General features: G+C 40.6%; 1 protein-coding gene across 4 annotated transcripts in view; it reads left to right on the plus strand.

The window, feature by feature from the left end:
• The first annotated feature begins 3956 nt into the window (after positions 1 to 3956).
• Positions 3957 to 22329, plus strand: part of SRSF12 (serine and arginine rich splicing factor 12) — a 28929-nt gene continuing 10556 nt past the window's right edge. The window contains exons 1-4 of one of the 4 annotated variants that reach the window (XM_079780366.1): positions 3957 to 4104; positions 11260 to 11364; positions 12657 to 12760; positions 12900 to 13041. In XM_079780366.1, coding sequence (XP_079636492.1) covers positions 4040 to 4104; positions 11260 to 11364; positions 12657 to 12760; positions 12900 to 13041 — 416 coding nt within the window. In that variant the 5' untranslated portion in view covers positions 3957 to 4039. Of the gene's footprint in view, positions 4105 to 11259; positions 11365 to 11491; positions 11838 to 12636; positions 12761 to 12899; positions 13042 to 22329 lie in introns of those variants that run through there. The other 3 variants (XM_079780367.1, XM_079780368.1, XM_079780369.1) reach the window with 3 other exon arrangements.

A 22329-nucleotide genomic window follows, 5' to 3' on the forward strand; every position in this document is an offset into this window, starting at 1 on the left:
TAAAAAAATTATACTGGTTTCATGTATATAATTCTACCATACATCACCTGTATATTGTATTGTGTGTTTACCACCCCAATAATTTCCCCTTTAAAAGAAAGAGGTCTCAGGATTTGAAACTTTGTAGATCAAAGTAATTGGCCAGAATTTGTATGTTCTCTTTCCACATGTTATTTGGTTTAAAAAAGCTCTCTTTTAACGTAAAAGTGAGCTAATTTAAAAAAATAGTAAGTATATTATGGCAAAACCCGCATAGGATATATAAAAATGACTTAAGTATGGGAAATATTGGGCTAGGTCATTCAGAATTAGGAGGCATGCATAACTTTTTTTTTATTCCCAGTCCCTAGTGCTATGTTTAACAACAGCACATCATCACTAAACTGTTGTTAAATTAAGTTAGGAACACCCACCTCCAAATTCTCAAGACCCAATGTCATTTTTAATTTATTTATTTTTTCTTCTTTTTTCCAATGTCTTTTTTAGTGACAGGCCTTCTCTAAACTAACTTTAATGAAAAAGCTAAATAGTATCCATTATTACCATATAAATGAACTTTAAAATTATTTGCTATAGCTACAGTGAAAGAAATCAAATTCATAAGAAGGTACACCATAGATTCTCCAACTGGGTTGTGTGGAATGATGTCTAATAAACCCAAGTGCAGGGGCAATAGAAGGATGCTTACAATACATTCTATACAACCACATCACTTTTCATCTTCAAGGTCATGGTACCTTTAAAAAAAGGGTAGACCAGAGCAGCTCTTACTTGAGGAGAGCTAGCGCCATCTGTTGGAGAGTGAATTCATAGCATAAGATGATATTCACTATCAGGATATATAAAAATGACTTAAATATGGGGAAAAAATCATTAATCTCAAATTTTTACCTTCAAAATACTTTTTATCACACAAATTTCAAGACACTCATGCATACCCAAATACAACTGAATTTTCGATCAGTTCTAGTTCTCCACTATGACAGTAAAAAACAATTTAATGAATTTAAAATATACTAGTCTTTCATGATTTGACACCTTAATTAGACTTGATAATTAGCCTACTTATATCCATTTAAGAAATGGAAGAAAAGGTAGTTATGCTATGCAGCCACTTACACCATAGTATTGCTTTAGAATAACAAACGTGTTGCTTAATCTTATAAACCAGCCTCTAGATATTAATAAAAATATTTTTAAATACTTTAGTAATAACCCAGAAACAGTAATTTTCTATTTTCAAACTCTTTTCCCCCAAAATCTACTGATGAAATTGAGAGGGTTGTGTTTCTTCTGTCTGCCATTTGGAATAGCGGCTCCAGAGGGACAGAAAGAGTAGAAGAGGCAGCGGCTTAAAATGGAAAATGGAGAATGAGAGGGAAAGGCCTAAGTGCTCAGATTCTAAATGACAAGCCTGGATGCTCGGTGGTTAGAGAATTGGCTGTGAACCGAAGGGTCACGGGCTTGATTCCCCAAGCCAACCAATCAATGCACCTCGATGTTTCTCCCCTCCACCCAATCCTCTCCCTTCCATTCTCTCTAAAAATATCAATGGAAAAAAATAAAAATATATCCTAGGGTGAGAATTAAAAAATTCCCAACCATCCACATCTTCTGTTCCTAACAGCCAATCATGACATCCTCATAGCTCCAGGACCACCAGCAGCAGACGATCCTCTTTCTGACATGACTTATGGTTAGAAGGTCAACAGCAGCTGTATGCCACCTCATTCACCTCATTTCACTAAGTAGGCATTTTATCGTCTTCACAAGAAGGGTGAGTACAGTACAGTAATGAAAGCAAATTCACAAAACTTTTATTACAGTCTATTTTATTATTAGCTACTAGTGCCTGGTGCACGGATTCATGCACATCGAAAGGAAATTAATTAGAAGAAATCTATATATATAAAACCCTAATATACAAATAGATCGAACGGTGGAACAACCGAACAACCAGTCGCTATGACGTGTGCTGACCACCAGGGGGCACGCACAGACCATGGCAGGCATCGGCCCTGGTGGGATGGTGGAGCAGGTGAACGGGGGCACCAGACCAAGGCAGGGCGCCGGTCACTGTCATCAGGGAAAGCCTCTGGTGGTTACTGAAAATTATTTGCTCCCATGCACCACGGTCCGACCCAGCACCTGGCACCGGCCTCAATCACTCCACGCCGTCAGCGGGTGCGAGTGGGGCCAGCGCCCATCAGCGTGTGGAAGTGGAGGTGGCAGGAGCGGGGCTGCTGGCAGACAAGGGCCTGGGGGTGCAGCAGGAGGGGCCAGGTGGGGGTGTGGAGGATGGGCTGAGACCGGCTCCTGTGCTCACCTCGCGGTCCACAGTTCAAGGTGCACGAATTTGTGCACTGGGCCCCTAGTATTTTAATATAGCTATTTGCCCTTTCTCTATAATAGAAGTGTCAGAGATGAAAGAAAATTAGTAAAATGTATATGAAAATAATATATAAATTGATTAATAAACAATAACAACATGATATAACAACAAAGACATGATATAAAAAACAACAAAAACATGATATAAAACATTGATAAAAACAATGACTGATAAATTGATTAAACTTATTCTAATATCTCCCTGTATATCACATTAAGAGTAAAAACACTTGCAGAGTGCTTGACTAATTTCCCTTGTGATGAAGTATTTACAACTTTAACATCACACGCTCTTCAAACTTGAGAGAAAGCAATCTATAACTGACCATGTCCAAAAACAGGTTCAGGTAGGAATATTCCTAGTCTGTCTAGAGTTTGTCCATGTGATTTATTAATAGTCATCCCAAATGCTGGCATCATGGGAAACTGTCTTTGAATTAATTTAAATGGGAGGCCAGTGTCAGACGGGGACAGTTGTGCCAATAGTTGGTCTTCAGACATATTCTGAAGACGCTTTCTTTCAGCTTCAGAATGTCAACAAGAACAACCAAATTCACGATCAACAATGACAGATCGAAACATACTGTGCAATTGGCGCCAGTGAGAGCTTTATAGGTATCTCGCATGCGGGAGTCAACATTTATTTTCAAATTGCCAGTGCGCATCATATGTACCTGGTGGTCGGTTAGTCACCTTTTATAGATAGATAGATAGATAGATATAGATATATAGATAGATTGTTGTTCATCTCTTACTGTGCCTGCCTAATTTACAAATTAAACTTTATCATAGGTATAAATATATAAGAAAAAACAGTGTACACAGGGCTTGGTGCTATCCCAGGTTCCATGCATCTGCTGGGGTCTTGGAAATATCTTCCCCACATAAGGGGGGACTCCTCTAATGGATGAAGATTCAACACACACACACACACACACACACACACACACACACACACCTCTCACAGTTTGAAAGCCTAATAAGGCTCAAGCCTGAAGGGACCAGGAGGCAGAAGAATGGCCAAGGTCCAGGGCTGAGAATGAGGGGGTGGGAGAGGGGAAGGAAGGCCCCAGTGCCCTGGGCTGTGGCGTGGCCCCACCCTGATGCTCTCCAGCCCGGCTCACCCGCCTCAGCACCCAGGACCCCTGGCCTCCCCCTCCCGCACCCTCTGACACCCATGCCCCACGCAGACGCCTGGGGACCAGGCCTGCACACCCCGCCCCGGACACCATCGGCCCCTGGACACAGGGCAGCCGCCTGACCGGGCCCACGCCTCCCACGCCGCCCTTCTCAGATGCCCCGGAACCCGGGGACCCCGCCCCGCCCCCTCCAGCATCCCCGCGGACCCCCGACTCCCGCACGGCCCCGCCTGAGGTCCCCTCGGACTCCCGACCCGGTGCCTCCCGCTCCGCATCCCGCGGCCCAGGGCCCGCAGCGCCGCCCCTCGGGGCTCCCCGGCCCGGGCCCCACCCCGCGGTCCGCTCGGACCGGCTCGCGCCGTGCGCCCCCTCCCCCCACACGCCCGCCTCTGCGGCTGCGCGGCGGGGCCGAGGCCGCGGGGAGGGGGTCGCGCGGGGGCCGGCGGAGCTGCGGTGGCGGCAGCGAGACGTGGCCGCGGGCAGGCCCGGAGGGAACGGAGGACGCGGACATGTCTCGCTACACGAGGCCCCCCAACACCTCCCTGTTCGTCAGGAACGTCGCGGACGCCACCAGGTGAGCGGCGGCGGCCGCAGGTTGGGGCGCGGGGAAGAGGCGGGGTGACGGCCGCATCTCGGGGACCCGCCGGGTGTGCCCCGCGCTCTCCGTCGGCGCGGCCGCTGCTGCCCGCGAGGGCGCCCTTCCCGGGGCGGAGGGAGCCCAGCGCTGCTCGGCGCCCCGGCGGGACCGCGCCGCCGCCCGCCCGCCCGGCCCGCATTCCGCCGCCCGGCGGGTGCCCATCCCTCCCCGGGGACCGCGGGGCGCGGGCCGCCCCTGCCCGGCCGCCGGGGGCCTCCCGCTCCGGCCGCGCGCGACGCCGCCCGAGCGGGGGCCGCGCCCGGATCCAGCCGCGCGCCCCGCCCCCCGGACGCGGAGGACCGGGATGGAGGACGCGCGGCCGGGTGATGCGCACCTTGGGCCTGGGTTCCTTCCCTCGGTCGGTCTGCTCGCAGGTGGTGCTGGTTGGCTGTCATCTGTACTGTGCGCAGAGGATCACTTCAGGGATGAGATTTATATGGTTTTCTGTAAAGTTCTGAATACAGTAGACGCACCCGGTGTCAATGATTTGCAGGGACTTCGCTGGTCGATTTTGGATGTTCTCAGTCTACCCCCCCCCCCCCCCGGAGAATTCTGCCCACATTGTGCCCAAACATAGATCTTAACAAATAACTTCTTCCATAGCCCTTTCTCCCTTCATAGGAGCCCGAGGGGGTGACTAGGGGCGGGAGCAGGACTGGGTTTGCCCCCACCCGGCCTTCGGAGCCCGGCCTCCGTACAGATGCGGTGTTGTCTTACTGCACAGAAGGGAAAGCTGAGCCCAGAGTTTAAATGCCTTACCGGGGCCTTCACAGAGACAAATACATTGGAGTCCTCGACTCCAGAGCCATCTCTTGTCATCACAATTTACCTCTGAGGAGTAAATGTTAAGTATTTTTTAATTTGATCCCTACTTTTATTTATTTTAAAATATATATTGTATTGATTTTTTTAGAGAGGAAGGGAGAGGGATAGAGAGTTAGAAACATTGATGCTAGAGAAACATCAATCAGCTGCCTCCTGCACACTCTGGAATCGAACCTGGGACCCTTGAGTCCGCAGGCCAACGCTCTATCCACTGAGCCAAACTGGTTAGGGCCCTACTTTTATATATGTCACAATTGTAGACAGTGAGTTAATATACCTTAATTGATCTCTAAAAGATGCCTGTGCTTACATTTCTTCTCTCAACCTGTTTATCAATTCATTACATAGAAAACAAGCAAAATTTATCATTTGGATAAGGTAAACACACACACACACACACACACACACACACACACACACACACACAAACACAACACACCACACCACAGTTAAAGAGATCCCTTGAATACTGAATAAGCATCGTGTCTCCCCAGAGTGTGTGTCTACAGAAATTAGCGGTTTCCAATTCTAATGGCCACAGGGGCCAGCCAGGGTAATAGGAGTGAGTGAAGTTGTCAGGTTATAAGACACAGTAGGATGGTATGGACTGTACAAATGGAAAACAAGATGTGCCATCTCCTGGGGACAGCAGCTGCTACTAAGCTCCAGCTGATAGCTAGTATATAGACTTGTTGCCATATCTTCCTGATTTTCAAAAGTCAGAAAGTTGTATTTTGTGTGTGTAGATGCTGTTTCAAAATGGTAGCATTTATTACGTTAAGGCATATGAAATTTGATTTTTGTAGATTTAAAAGCTGTAAAATACTGCATGTGACATCTTGCCTCCTGGCAATTGTCTTCAGTTTGGCAGAAGCACCTTATAAAAATTAAAAAAAAAAAAGGTGTAAAATATTGGCAGTTTTATGTTTCAACAGGGTTTTTGTTTTTGTTTTTTTACTGTTTAAACATTGTGCAGGCCAAATAAAACTCATGTTACAGGTGACACCTGACCTGTAGGTGACACATGACCTCTAATCTAGATAATCCACTTCTGAATAATCAAGACTGATAATTGAGGTTTATTGATTTTCTTTTCCATTTTTCACCACTTCTTAACTCTGCAACTGGGGGACAATCAAAATGTAGGAGGATTGTATTAATGAAATAACAATTGTTAACATTTTTGAGTACTCACTATGTCCCTGATGCTATACTAAACACTATCCATATTATCTAAATTAAATTTTCACAATAGATGTATAATACATGTTTCTTAATAATTCCATTTTACAGATAAGAAATTTAGGCTTAGATAGATTAAGTATCTTGCCTAACTAAGATTGCACAGCTGCTGAGTAGTGTTATGAAAGCAGAATCACACATGTAACCTATACTAATAGCTTTTTTGTACAAGGTGGCATATAGTGTAAATTAACTAGCAGTATGACACCTAGACATTAAAATTAGCTTTAACATTTAGGATGCTTATAAAGAAAATCACTGGGATAAATGTGAAAATAAAACAAACAGGTTATAAAATGATATGTACTGTATGATTTTAATTACCTAAAAATGAGGAAAGGAGAAACTACATATAAAAAATGAGCCTGGAAAGAAATCTATTTGCGTGGTTTTTCTCTTTCCTGTTTTCAAATTTTCTTTAGTAAAAGTGTTTATAACAAAGCCAAAATTCATTTAAAATGTTTCTTTGAAGTGGCCATTTTAATATGTGTGATAAAGGAGAAGACATTAAGAGACACTATGGGTTAGCATAAAATTTGTTAGGAATGCAGTTGAACATAAGAACTAAAGAAAGACTTAAAAATATATTTTACACTCGGCTGGCATGGCTCAGTGGTTGAGCGTCGAGCTATGAATCAGGAGGTCACGGTTCAATTACCAGTCAGGGCACATGCCTGGGTTGCAGGCTTGATCCCCAGTGTGGGGTGTGCAGGAGACAGCCAATCAGTGATTCTCTCTCATCATTAATGTTTCTATCTCTCTCTTCCTCTTCCTTCCTCTCTGAAATTAATAAAAATATAAAAAGAAAAAAAAAGCTATACTTTCAGAGCAAACTTTAATTATATATATATATATATATATATATATATATATATATATATTTCACAATTTTGTTACATTTCTTTGCACTAGTAAAACAAAAGGTGTATCAGGAAGAATATTAATTTTAATATATTTGCTTTCTTATTGTGTAGAAGAGTAATTTTTAAAAAATCTCCGATACAGTTTTCTAATGGAACAAAGTAATGTCCAAATCCCAAATATAACATTCCCACTTTGATGTATAATATCATGTTAGGTTGGGGAGGAATGATCCGTACCTCTCTTGGACATACTTAGTAGTGTTCTTTGGTTACAGTGTGTATGAGACTATATTGATGTTAACATTGATGGTGATGTAAAAAAAATTAAAATTCAAGATTTCATGAATTCAACAAGTATCAGCAAACTAGGAATAAATAGGGACTTCCTCAGCCTATGAAAAGTTATAGCTAACACCATACTTAATGGTCAAAATTGAATGCTTTCTCCCTAATATCAGAACAAGACAAGGATGCCCATGCTCACAACCTCCATTCAGCATTTTATTGCAGATCCTAACCAGTGCAGCAAGGCAAGAAAAATAAATAAAAGACATAAAAATTATAAAGGTAGAAGTAAAACCTGTCCCTATTCTTAAATGACATGTTTGTTTATATAAAACTATGGAACTAATAATCAGTCTTAATAACATATCAGGATACAAGGTAAATTTAATAAAATTCTATTTCTGTATATTAACAAATAATTGAAAATAGTAAAATATTTTTTAAGTTCCATTTATGTTAATGTCAAAAACATACTTAAGAATAATTTAACAACAACAAACCAAATGTGAAAACTTTGCACTGAGCCCTGGCTGGATAGCTCAGTTGGTTAGAGGATCGTCTCCATATGCCAACTTGAGGGTTCCATCCCGTCAGGGCACGTACAAGAATCAACCAATGAGCCCTGGCTGGGTGGCTCAGTTGGTTGGCGCATTATCCAGTACACCAAAAGGTTCCTGGTTCGATTCTCCATCAGGGCACATACCTAGGTTGGGTGTTCATCCCATCGGGCACATAAGGAATCAAGTTCAAAACCCCTCCATGAGGCAAATTTAAAAAGCAAATTAGCCCTGGCCAGAGTTGCTCAGTGGTTAGAGTGTCAGCCCATGTATCAAAGGGTCCCAGGTTCGATTTCCAGTCAAGGACACATACCTGGGTTGCAGATTCGGCCCCGATCAGGGTGTGTATAGGAAGCAACTAATCAATGTGTGTCTTACAGTGATCTCTCTCCCTCAATCTCTTTCTCTCTTCCTGCCTTTGTCCCTCCCTCTCCCTCCCCACTGCTATTCCTCCCTTCCACTCTCTAAAAAAAAAAATCAATGGAAAAAATATCATCTGGTGAGGATTAACAACAAGCAAACAACAAATCTTTACACTGAAAACCACAACATATTGCCAAGAGAAATTAAAAAGACCAACATAAGTGCTGGCTGGATAGTTCAGTTGGTTAGAGCATCCTCCCAATATACCAAGGTTGTAGGTTCAAAACCCAGTCAAGGCACATACAAGAAGCACAAATGAGTGGAGCAACAAATTGATATTTTCTCTCTCTAAAAAATCAAATAAAAATAAATAAAAAGACCAACATAAATTGATAGATATACCATGTTCTTGGATTAGAAGACAAAAGATTGAGTTTTTAATTTTTCTCCAAAAATGATTATATTATAATTCAAAGCATTCCTGATCACAGGCTTTTTAAAATATAGAAGCTCACAAGTTAATTCTAAAAGTGTAAGGATCTAGAAGAGCCAGTCTTGAAAAAGGTTACTGAAACTGAAAGACTTATACTACTGACTTAGAGACTGACTAAGTGATACAGTAATCAGGAAAGTGTGATACTGGCCTAAGGATATACAAGTAGATCAATGGAACGGAATAGAGAGTCCATAAATAATCCACACTTACAGAGTCAATTGATTTTGACAAAGGCATGAAAGCAATTTAGTAGAGAAAGGAAAGTCTTTTAAACAAATGATGCCATAATAACTGGATATCCATATAGGGAAAAAATTAACTGTAACTTCTAGTTCACATCATAATTTGAACTGGATTATCAGTTGAAGTGTAAAAGATAAAACTATAAAGGGTCCAGCTGTGGCCTAGTAGTTGAGGGTTGACCCATTCGCCAAGAGTTTGTTGGTTTAATTCCTGGCCAGGGTGCATGCTGGGGTTGCAGGCTCGATCCCCAGTGAGGGGCATGCAGGAGGCAGCCAATCGATTCTTTCTCATCATTGATGTTTCTTTTTTAATTTAAATTAATTTATTTTTGTTTGTTTTAACTTTTTATTAAAATGCTTAGGATACAGATTGACTTTCTTTTGTAAATGACTGTTTTACTTTTCCTGAAATAGGACCTATATGCACTCTGATAAAGCAGAATGAAAAATCTCAATTCATGGGAGTTCCTGCACATAGCTCAGTTCCTCACTGTTAGGAGCCAAGCTCCTCACAGCTGCTTCTTTCTGCTGTTACTACAGGAACAATGTTGTATGTGAGGTCATCATTGATGTTTCTATTTCTTTATCCCTTTCCCTTCCTCTCTGAACTCAATAAAAATATATTTTATAAAAATAAAAGCCATGTTTTGTGCCCATAGCTTGATGCTGAATTTCTTAAGATTTCCATGAGGAGCCCTGGCTGGTTTTGCTCAGTGGATAGAGTGTCAGCCTGTGGACTCAAGGGTCCCGGGTTCGATTCTGGTCAGGGGCATATGCCCGGGTTGCGGGCTTGGTCCCCAGTGAGGGGCGTGCAAGAGGCAGCTGATCAATGATTCTCTCATCATTGATGTTTCTATCTCTCTCTTCCTTTCCCTTCCTCTCTGAAATCAATAAAAATATATTTAAAAAAATAACTAAAGCAGAGTAACCTAAACATTAAAAAAAAAATACACAGTATTGGTTAGTTAGAGTGTTGTCCTGATATGTGAAGGTTATGGGTTCAATCCCTGGTCAGGGCACATACAAGAATTAACCAGTGAATGCATAAATAAGTGTACTGACAAATCAATGTTTCTTTCTCTCTCAGATCAATCAATGAGTAAAAAAAAATTTTTTTTAAGAGAGAAAAAAGAACACAGACTAGTGTCAGACTGTGGGAGTTTGATTCCAGTTGTCTGTCACTTGCTGGTTCAGTGACCGTAAGTGACTTAATCTGTCTGTGCCCTCATCTGTAAACAACCATAGAGTTGTGAGAATTAAGTGGTGTTAAGGCAAGCAGAAGCTAGCATATAAATGTACCATAACTGTCAGATATCAATGCTAAGTATTTTGTCTCTTCAGTTAAATTGTAGCTCTATGAAGACAAATATACTGTGTATTTCTTTGGTATCCCCTCTTTAATATCTGTCACAGAGAAAGGCATATAAGAGGCTCAAAAATACTTGTCAAATTTGAGAATATAGTAGTTATTTTGTTTTATGCTTAATGTAAAATACCCATTTTTCTTTAAAACCTGAGAAATTATTTTAGGACTTCTTTAAATATATATTTTGATTGATTTCAGAAAGGAAGTGAGAGGGAGAGAGAGATAGAAACATCAATGAAAGAGAGTCATTGATCGGCTGCCTCTTGTACGCCCCATACTGGGGATCAAGCCTGCAACCCCGGGCATGTGCCCTGACAGGTAATTGAACCGTGACCTCCTGGTTCATAGGTCGATATTCAACCACTGTTCAGTGGCCAGGCGATTTTAGGACTTCTTTAAATTTTAATTCTTGTGCTCTGAAAACAAAATCTAACAAATATGAAATTCTAATGAAGCTAATGAGTGTGTTCTTAATGAAATAGTTAATAGTTAGGACTGTTTATATGACCATTGAAAAATCTTGTAATAGGAATAACTTTGGGGTAGATGTGGGTCATTGTTCCTCCAACCTGAGTAGGCATGACAGCCATCTGGAGTGCTTGTAAAAATACAGATTTCCAGCCTGTAATCCAGATTTCTTGAACCAGAATCTCTGAAAGTGAGGCCTGAGAATTTTTCTTCTTTTTTTCCCTCTTTCATTTGTGAACCCTGGGTGAGTCTTCTGAGAGATATTTTTAGGTTATGCTAGTACAGATAATGTACTTTCTTTTGAGGGTTTCAACTGGATTTCTGTAGGCATGATATTTTAATCCAGCTACTCATATTTCTTTGCCTTATTTCTGAAACAATTCAGGCCTGAGGACTTGCGTCGTGAGTTTGGTCGGTATGGCCCTATAGTAGACGTTTACATTCCACTTGACTTCTACACCCGCCGCCCAAGAGGATTTGCTTATGTTCAATATCCTTTATTTTACTGTGTGCATTTGAATATACTACATACATGTGCAAATTACATATATGTATTCAGGAGCATATGTTATGAGATTAATATTGCCTAATTAAATGTGTTTATTTCTTTATCTCAGAAAATCTAAAGCAGTCCACAGTAGCTGGCAAGAGCCCCCCAGTTTGAACCAACCTGTTAGCTAGAATCCGAGCATAAACCCAGCAGGCGAGACAAAAGGCACCTAAAGTTCAAGCATCAAGGAGTAAAGAGGGAGGGTGGACACAGAGATAAAGACCTGGAAGAGGGAAGTCTTTATCAAGCAAAAGACAAAGCCAACACCAGGTTGAGACTTCGGCTTTCCTACATTTACTCAGAGTTCCAGAGTCAAAGCCAAGTCTGATTTTGTTGGTTCTTCGTCTCTTATAAAGTCCATCTTGCAAGCCTTAAAGAGTAAAGGTCAAGGTTCAAGATCAAGTGACATTGAGGTAATTGCCAAAGTCTCATACTGTATTGCATTTCTTGGCTTTTTCTGTTTTCTATTAAAAAAAATTAAACCAGTGAATAACCTCCTAAAATACAGCTATTCATTTTATATAGCTTATTTCTATTTTAGTTAGGTTTAATATATAATTTACATAGATAAGGGAGTTTAGTGGGTTATTACAAACCAATATATGTAATTCCATATGTTTACAGATTACTTCTATGTTTTTATACCCCAAGTAATAAAAGTATAAAGGTATTTTAAAGCAGTAGGTTCAAAGCTAAATATCATTTTTAAAGAACTAAATCAGTTTTGAAAATGTGTTTTAGCTCAGTTATGTGTGTGCATTTTGCTTATAAGTAATTGCTCCAAAATATCATAATTAAAAAGCTTTTTGCTGAAAAGAGTAATTTAAATTCAGAATACAGGCTTCTGCATGCTGATTTCTTTTAGTGAACAACCTGATGAATTTTTTACCTGAGAGAAGGGCAATGTTGGACTTAGTAGTATTTTGTTCTCATGACATGTTTGAAATTATACATTTATATAGCATAAATTATACATTTATACTAATGTATACATTTAAAACATAGTTGCACATTTGTTTCTTTTTTTATTTTTAGATTCACTCTTTTAAATCATAATGAGCCTATGTTTTCATAATAAAAGTGAAATTTTTTTGATTATTCATATATTATAGATGTGAGCTTAATAACTTGAACTTGTTTTTTCTATTAATTTTCTGTCACCTAAATAATTCTTTTAAAATAACATTTTTACTTGATATCTGACATTCAAAGTGTCCTTAACAGCTAGTCATATTTGAAGATGTTCGAGATGCTGAAGATGCTCTTTATAACCTCAATAGAAAGTGGGTATGTGGCCGTCAAATTGAAATACAGTTTGCACAAGGTGATCGCAAAAGTAAGTGTGACTAAATGTTAGATCTTGTTTACTCAGCAGAATGAATTTTAGCAATGACAGATTTTTTTAGTTTAAAATTATTTTAGAAAATAATACTATTTGAGCGGTTGTGACTGAGGTCTTGCACTTCATATTCCAGCACCAGGCCAAATGAAATCAAAAGAACGTCACCCTTGTTCTCCAAGTGATCATAGGAGGTCAAGAAGCCCCAGCCAACGGAGAACTCGAAGTAGAAGTTCTTCATGGGGAAGAAATAGGAGGCGGTCTGATAGCCTTAAAGAGTGAGTATCAAATACAAGAGTATTGAAAACTTAATTTTCTACTTTTTCTGGAAAACATTTTTTTGTTTGTTTGTTTGTTTTTGTTAATCCTCACCCAAGGATATTTTTCCATTGATCTATTAGAGAGAATGGAAGAGAAAGGGAAAGACAGAGAGAAACATCGATGTTAGAGAAACATATTGGTTGGTTGCCTCTTGCATGCGCCCGACCAGGGCCCAGGCTGGGGAGGAGCCTGCAAACAAGGTATGTGCCCTTGACTGGAATTGAACCCGGGACCCTTTGGTCTGCAGACAGATGCTCTATCTACTGAGCCAAATCAGCCTGGGCTGGAAAACATTTTAAAGAGCTTTGAACCAGGTCGGTGTGGCTTAGTGGTTGAACATCAACCTATGAACCAGGAAATCACAGTTCAATTCCCGGTCAGAGCACATAGCTGGGTTGCAGGTTCGATCCCCCAATAAGGGGTCTGCAGGAGGCAGCCAATCAATGATTCTCTCTCATCATTGATGTTTCTGTCTCTCTTTTCCTTCCTCTCTGAAATCAATAAAATATTGTTTTTAAAAAAACAACATACACATGTACAGAAAAACCAGGCCACCATAATAAATTGTAATAAATTTAATAATAAATTAAACTATATATTTTTTAATATTCATAAAGAATTATCTTTTGTAGAAAGCTTAATTTAGGCTTATTGAATAACTCCCAATATTAAGCTTTTTATTTATTTTTTTTCTTCTGTTTCTTCTCGGGACTCAACCTTTTGACTGGAAAGATAATACATAGTGAAAAAAGCAACATATTAAAAAATATATATTTGGCAAATAAAAATGAGGAATGTTAAATAAATAAAAATTTCCTAAATGAATCCAACAATTAAGAAAGTTAAGTTCTCCTCTGGCTGATGTGGCTCAGTTGGTTGGGCGTCGTCCTGTGCACTAAAGGGTTGCCATTTGGATTCCCTGTCAGGGCACATGCCTAGATTACAGGCTTGATCCCCAGTATGGGGTGTGCAGGAGGCAGCTGTTTGATGTTACGCTCTCACGTTGATGCTTATCTCTTCTCTGTCCTCTTCCTTCTAAAAATTAGTAAAAATATACTTTTAAAGTGATTTAAAGAGTGTTTCTCTCACACCGATGTGGCTAGTGATGGTGGTTGACACTAAAATTAATGTAAATAAATATATTTATAAAAGTTAGTGATTTTAAAAATAAATTCCAAGTATGGTAGTATTATAGGAAGATATAAGACTAGTAAATTCTTCAGAAAAAGATATTTGCAAGTTACCTATTTTGCTAGCCAGTTGTTTGTTTCTGTTAGAATAATAGTAAATCACAATGGAAATTAATTACTTGGTGAAATTATTTCAATAATAAGTTGTATTAGCATGCCTAAGTTCTTAAAACATTTGTACTATTTGAGTTTTAATGCTGAATTTTTTTCATAGAGAATTTTTTATAGAATTTTAAAGTGAATTCTGTTCTTAAAGAATGACCAATATTTAGACTAGTATCCGAACTGCTCACTTTCACTCTAGTCCCTTCATTCTTCAACTTGTTCTAAATTCAGTCCCTCCATTACACTAGCTACATTTCTTTCTTTCTTTTTTTTTTTTTTTTATTCTCACCCAAGGATATGTTTATTGATTTTAGAGATGGGGAAAAGAGAGAAAGAGAGAGAGAGAGAGACATCGACATCCATCAGCTATGCCCCATACACACCCCGACAGGGTATTGAACCCACAACCTTTTGGTGTACAGGATGATACTCCAATCCACTGAGCACTGGCCAGGACTCCACTCCTCAACTCTTAAGAGCCTAGACAAAAAAGCTCAAAATGGGATATATGTACTAGAGCTGGTGAGAGAGTCTTTGCTCCAAGTGGCCTGGCACCAATCCTTCCAGCCAAGTGGAAGGGAAAATAGGAAGAGAGAACTACATCTACATTCTATGACTTTAAAATCCAAGAATCCTAATTGCTAGAAAATGGGCTGGCCTACTCAGAGCCCTACATCTCAGATTCAGATTCTTACATGGCAGATCAGTACCTCTCCTGGGTATGAACAAAATGCTTTGATTTTGGCCCATCTTTAGAGGCATGAAGGTGGGAGAAAGCCTTAAGCTTCTTTTAAAACCCAAGAGAATCCAGGTCAGGATTGACCATTACCGAGATTGGTGAAGGAAAATTTAGAAACAAGTCATATTCTGGAACTTGATCCTTTTTATCATACTTTCTCTGATAGTATAAGAATATAAATATCCCTTGTACCTATGGAGAATAATCCAGCTTATCCCATGGCTAAGAGATTTTCCCATTGATTGATATCTGATATTTAGACTCTGATATAAAGTTTCCATATTCAAATACAAAATTAAACTTATAGAAGTTAAAATATAGTGAGAGAAAATTAAAGAGTTAAATTTACATGCCTGTATATAGAAAAACACAACTAATACTATTGGTATTGCTTCTGGCTTCACAGGGGACATGAATAGTGTAAGGGAATGATGTTCAACAGTTCATTCACATTACTATGAATTTTATATATCTCTCTATTATATGTACTATACATGTAAAGACTATATATATATGTTACTATATATAGTATAAACTATACATGTATAATTTACCATATGTTTATAATGATGTGGCTAGTACACATAAAATGAAAATTTTATATATCAAAGTTCAAAGTAGATATAATATTGTGCCTAAAGCAGCACTGTCTTGACATACTGAATATCCAGTTGTCTTGGTAGATAGACTTCTACACTAATAAAAGGGAAACATGCAAATTGACCATCACTCCGCTACACCCACCAGCCAATCAGGAGTGAGTATGCAAATCAACACAACAAAGATGTCAGCGGCCATGGAGCTGGAGCGAGCAAGAGGCTTGGGTTGCCCCCGGTGATGGAGGAAGCCAAGCTTCCCACCAGCCCTGGCCAGCCCTGGCCTCCGCTCAAGGCTACAAAGTTTCAATTATAGATGATAAATAAATCCCAGATACCTGCTTCCAGCTGGCCCTGGCCTCTGCTCAAGGAGGTGCTGAGAAAAAAAAAAAAAAGGAGGGGCTGGGAGCTTGGGTCGCCAGGGGGTGTAGCCAGCCTGCAAACAGCCATCAGCCCCTCACCCAGGCTGGCTAGGCACCCCAGCGGAACCCCCTACCCTGAAGGGGCTGTGGCCAGCCTGCAAACAGCCCTCACCCCCTCACCCAGGCTGGCCACACCCCCATTGTCCAATCCCTGTAAACGGGCAGTCCAACATCCCTCGAGGGGTCCCAGATTGGAGAGGGTGCAGGCTGGGCTGAGGGACACCCCCCCGCCCCCCCCACACACGAATTTCGTGCACCGGGTCTCTAGTAGTTTATAAAAGAAAACAAGAAAAGAAGAAGTACATTTTCATTCATTAAGAATATAAGTTATTTCCAAATACATTAGAGCCTTAGTTAACTTTCTGCCTTCTAGTTGAAGTAAAGTATAATACTTAGCTGGAGAAAAAAAAAGTCTATTGTTCTAAATTATGATGGAGTAGCAGGAATAGAAAGAACACATATTCTTGCAAGACAATGCTGTTCTGCTTTGTATTAGTTATAAGGTCATTGCTTAAACTCACCGACCTCAGTTTTTTTAATCTGTAAAATTATATTAAAGAGAATATATCTTACCTAGCTCTCAAAGTATTCACAAAGATCAGATTTGCATGTGTGTGTTCATGTGAGAGAGAATACATATAAACCAAACATGCATATATATAGTATATGTAATATTACTTTGGACTAAAAAGAGGTCTCTTATTTTGCCTTTAGTAAATGTGTGTGGGGGGCAGCTAGTTTGTTGCTATTAGTAGACTATGAGGTCTTTGAGGAGCAAGGACTTTTGCCTTATTCAGGCTTGTATCCCTAGCATTTAGCAGTAGTCCCTAGCTCAAAGAATGTTAAAATAGCATCTTTTTTTTTTCCATGTTAGATTTTTTTTTCAAGCACAGTGTTCTGTTTGTTTTTTTTTTTTCCTAGAACTATGTACCACAGGAATGAAATTTAATAATTTCTAAAAGATTGCTTTTATTCCAGAATATATTCTAGATCAATATATTCATACTTTTAAGTGCTCTTTATTTTTTCCTATAATTCCATACTTTTATTTAAGGTTATTTTTCTTCATTTAAAAGTTTTAAAATATATTTTATATATAGTATTGGTGTGCTGGCAATGAATTCTTTTAGCTTTTGTTTGTCTGAAACATCTTCATTTCATATTAATTTTTGAAGTATATTTTTGCTAGGGATGGATTTCTAGGTTGGTAGAGACTTTTTGTCCCTTTTTAAATATCATTCCACTGTTTTTCTAATATCTATAGTCAGCTGGAATTCTTAATGTTGATCCTTTGAAGGTAATGTCTTTTATTCTTTAGCAGATTTCCATATTTTTCTCTTTGGCTTTGTTTTCTGCAGTTTCATTGTGATACTAGGGGTCCAGTGCACGAATTCGTGCACCTTGAAAGGAACTGTGGGCTGCGAGGCTGCAATGGGGCACAGGGGTGGGTCTCAGCCCATCCTCCATGCCCCTGCCTGGCCCCTTCCGCCTCAGCCCCTGGTCCCATCTGCCGGCAGCCCCGCTCCCACCGCTACTGCTCTCATGCACTGATGGCGCTGGCCCCACTTGCACATGCTGACAGCGTGGAGTGATTGGGGCCAGTGCCAGCAGCGGGTGCGAGTGGGGCTGGCTCCGTCATCGGGTGCAAAGCGGGGCTGTCCCCGGCAGCGGGTGCGAGAGGTGGCTGCTGGCTCCGATCGCCCCTCAGGAGCAGGGGGAGGTGGAGAAGCCCTCGGGGGCAATTGGGACCAGCCCCGCCTTGGTCTGGCTGCTCTGCTCACCTGCTCCACCATACCACCGCATCTGATGCCTGCCATGTTCTGTGCTCTGCCACCTGCTGCCGATGCCCGCCATGTTCTGCACACATAACATGGTGGTCAGCGCACATCATAGTGACCGGTTGTTTGGTTGTTCCACTGTTCGGTCTATTTGCATATTAGGGTTTTATATATGTAGATACCTGGTGTAGTTTTCTTTGTACTTATTCTACCTGGGTTACTGAGCTTTTTGAAATTGTGAGTTGATGCTTTTTACTCGTTTTAGAAAATTCTAGGATATTATCTCTTCAGATACACTTCTGCCTTATTCAGTTTGTCCTTTTGGCCATGTGACTATGTTCTAAATATATTTTATGTTCTGTTCTGGATTTCATAAAATTCCTTTTCTCTTACTGTGTTTCGATATAATATTTTTCTAATAATCTGTTTTCAGTTCACTATTTCTTGTTGTATCTAGACTGCTATTAAATCCATTTAGTGACTTTAATTTCAGATATACATATTTTAGTTCTAAAATGTCCATTTGTTCCTTTTTATAGATTCCAAAATTCTTTTGAAATTTTCCATCTTTTTCATCTATTTTGTCTTTTTCTCTTATTTTTTTAAATATAGTAATTTTTAAAATTCCTGACTAACAATAATACCAAATTATTTTAGGTGTAGTTATTGTGTCTTTTTTTTTTTTTTTTTTTTTTAGTTTTTAATCATTTCAATCTATTTTTCACATACCTTATAATTTTGTATTGGATGTTGGACATCGTTAATGAAAAATTATAGAAACTTTGGATGCTACCATCCTCCAAAGAAAGTTGTTTTCTTCTAGCAGGCAGATCACCTTGACCCTTTCAAGGTTGGTTTGAGGCATTGATAAGACTGATTTATTTAGCTTTACATTTCTTCCTAGGGCATGGTCCTTACCTGTAGGATACTGCCCTTAATTGGAAGCCTTGGCTCTCACTTACGATTCCTTGACCTTTTGGAGTCTTGAACTCCAGCCTCTGTCCCCAACAGTATGTCTCTGGTAAAATTTCAGCTCAGTTATTTAGTCTTTCAGTTGCAGTTTGTTTGTTGTTTTTAATCCTCACCTGAGGATATTTTTCCATTTATTTTTATTTCTCTCTCCCCCCCCCCCCCCCCCTTTGGCTATTATTAATAATGCTGCTAGCTAGGAACAGGAATGTACAAATACCTCTTCAAATCTGTTTTCAATTATTTTGTGTATATATCCAGAAGTAAGATTGCTGGATCATATGGAAACTGCATACTTTTTTTTTTTTTTAGGAACTGCCATACATTTTCTATAGGGGCATTCCACTTTGTATTCCCACCAGCGTTTTTCCATTTCTTCACCAACATCTGGTTTCCACTGGGTGTTTCAGCTACAAGCACATTTCAGTACTTTATACTCAATAGTTTTCCTTCTACATAACAACCATTCCAAAATTAACAGTGAAAACTTAAATAGGAATCCTGTAAGGCACCTCGGTTGGGGCATTCCCCCCTGGAGCCATGTTTTCCAAATCTGTAAGTAATGGGTTCCCATTGCAAGAATAAAAACATCGAAAGTACACCAAAGTAACACCACAAACCCATCCACTCACTTGCGCAGTATAATCCATTTATGTCTGGTGAAAGACACCCATGTTAACTGAACCAAATGCTATCTTTGGGAAACAAACTCACCAGGGGAGAGCGCGAACGCAGTCCCCCACTACCACAAATTATGCAGTCGAGTTTCCCACATTTGGGGAAATCGCAGGGGTCAGCATACCCGGAGTGCAATGGGTAAGCCTCGCCCTGGGGAAACCACCTTCGTGATCATGGTATCTCCCCTGCCAGGTAAGTATGAGTTGTGTGTCTTGCTTGGCACGTCACCATCATCCTCGACACACTTTAAAGTCATGGTTAGTTATATTGAGCGTTCTTTTGCCCTTGGACTCTAAGTTGCAGTGTTGTTTATATGACAGAGACTAAGATACATTCTTTTGGATATCCAGAGGAAATTTTGCTCTGTTAAGACACTCGAACCAGCAGTCACCGCGCTGTGCTCATCTACATAACCCCGCCTCTGCTCACTTACGTCACTGATACTTGAAGCAGATACATTCGCTCTGTTTAGGCCTGGCGAGCAGCCCGAAGACATCGCTTCTCGGGATAGTTTTCCTTTCCTCGCCTTTCCGGGCACAGGTTCTGGCGTGGGTCTGCTGTGAGAGGCTTCCGTGCGCGCTTCGGGCGGGGCCGGCCGTGTGGGAGGTAGCGGTGCGCGGCCAGCAGAGGGCGAGGCAGCGCCTGGTGGTTCTGCCGGAGCCGAGTCGCGGCTCCATTCCGGGCCCGGGTCAGACCCTGTCTCCGTGTCTATTTCCTCAGGTTGTAAAGAGGTGTAATGTGCCCGCCTGTTAGGTTTCTGTGCGAACTGGAAGAATGTGTGTAACGGGAGCCTCAATGCCCGTCACCCCCATCGGGGCCAGTCTGCTGCTGGGCCGGTGGGCTTCGCCGTGACTAGTCTGCAGCTCGGCATAAAGGAGAGCAGCATTCACCCTGGATTTCGTAAGAAACCGAGAGCTCCTTCCTTCTTTTTAGAGGACGAAGGTGACACCTATTTTCTTGTCTGCCCTTTTGGCTGGATCCTCTGCGCAAAACAACTCTGCAGCAGTTGTAGCATCAAAGGCTTTGGTGGTGTATGTAGAGGCAAAACTACCTCTGTCTGTTAGGGTCTCGGGCTGGGGCTAAGGATAAAATTGGCAGGTCCAGTTTAACAGTACAAAAGCATTCACATTTATCTAACCCGAGTTTACCTGACACAGGCGCCCGCATTAAAAAATGAAGAACCAAATAAGTGGCAACACCTAAATGATTTTATATTAAGTTGAACAAAGAGAGGCAATTGTGAAAAAGTAACTAACATATATGGGGACATTGATTTTTACAACAAATGGAAGGGAAAGGGGGGAGAGAAACATGCAGGTGTCACCATTGATTGCCTCCTCCTACACATTCCCCGACCAGGGCGGGGGATTGAGTCTGCTGCCCTGTTGGAGCAGAATGGAACCTGGGACCCTTCAGTCCGTGGGCCAGCATTCTATCCACTGAACCAACCTGGCTAGGGTGCAGCTGCAGTTTTGCTGACCTCTTGGGAGTCTCATCCTGTGCATGCACAGTTTAGAAGATGGCCAGTGACTTGAGAATTTGTAAGCAGATTTTAGGGTTTTTTGTTATGCTTTGTTTTTGTCTGTAATTCTCTCATCTCTTGGATTTTGCCTCTCAAGTCTCAGCCACTTTGGTAGCCCTGAATTCTAACTTCTGTCTCTTCAGCTTAGTCAAATAGCCATTTTCTAGTTGGGCTCTATTTGCAATGCTGGTATTAAGAAAATGGTCTGAGTAAAAGAACCACGGCTTGCCTAGCCGGCTTGGCTCAGGGGTTGAATGTCAACCTATGAACCAGGAGGTCACGGTTCCATTCCCGGTCAGCGCACATGCTGGGGTTGTGGGCTCCATCCCCTGTGTGGGGCGTTTTGGAGGCAGCCAATCAATGATTCTCTGTCATCATTGATGTTTCCCTCTCTTTCTCCCTCTCCCTTCCTTTATAAAATCAATAGAAGTATAAACAAAATAAAACAAACCATGGCTTATAATCCCCTCAAGTTCTGCTTGTGTTGTTTATTCTCCATTGCCTTCACACAGTTGTTTTATAAGTGTTATTAACCTTTTTTTCTCTTAATTGTTTTCTTATTTTTTAAATATATTTTTATTGATTTCAGAGGGGAAGGGAGAAAGAGAGAAACATCAATGATGACACAGAATCATTGATTGGCTGCCTCCTGCACGCCCCCTACTGGTGATCAAGCCCACAACCCGGGCATGTGTCCTGACTGGGAATCAAACCATGACTTCCTGGTTCATAGGTCAATGCTCAACCACTGAGTCACACTGGCCAGAGCTCTTTTAATCTTTTTAAAACTGAATTTATTGGAGTGACATTGGTTAATAAAATTATGTGGGTTTCAGGTGTGTAATTCTATAGTACATCTCTGTATATTGCATCGTTTGTTCACCACCCCAAGTTAAGTCTCCTTCCATCATCATCTGTCTACCTTTTTTATATAGTTAATTTCTATGGGAAGATTAATCTAGTACAAGCTGTTTTATCATGGTAGAATTGAGAAGTCCTGCATCTAGGTTTTTGTTGTTATAAGCATTATTTGATAAACTTTAAATAATTATTTTCATTCCCTCCTTTACATTTTTTTCTTTAGATTTTCATACCTTTTGAGAGTTGAAATATGCAGAGTATTTTTCAGAACTGACCCATGCCATAAGAATTACTAGTATGTAGCAAAGTAAATATCTTTTGCTTATATATTCTAGTATAACAAGTATTGTAAACTTGTTATGTTTGAACCAAAAGCATGCATAAT

Source organism: Cnephaeus nilssonii (assembly GCF_951640355.1).
Source record: "Cnephaeus nilssonii genome assembly, chromosome: 9".
Taxonomy (NCBI): Eukaryota; Metazoa; Chordata; class Mammalia; order Chiroptera; family Vespertilionidae; genus Cnephaeus; species Cnephaeus nilssonii.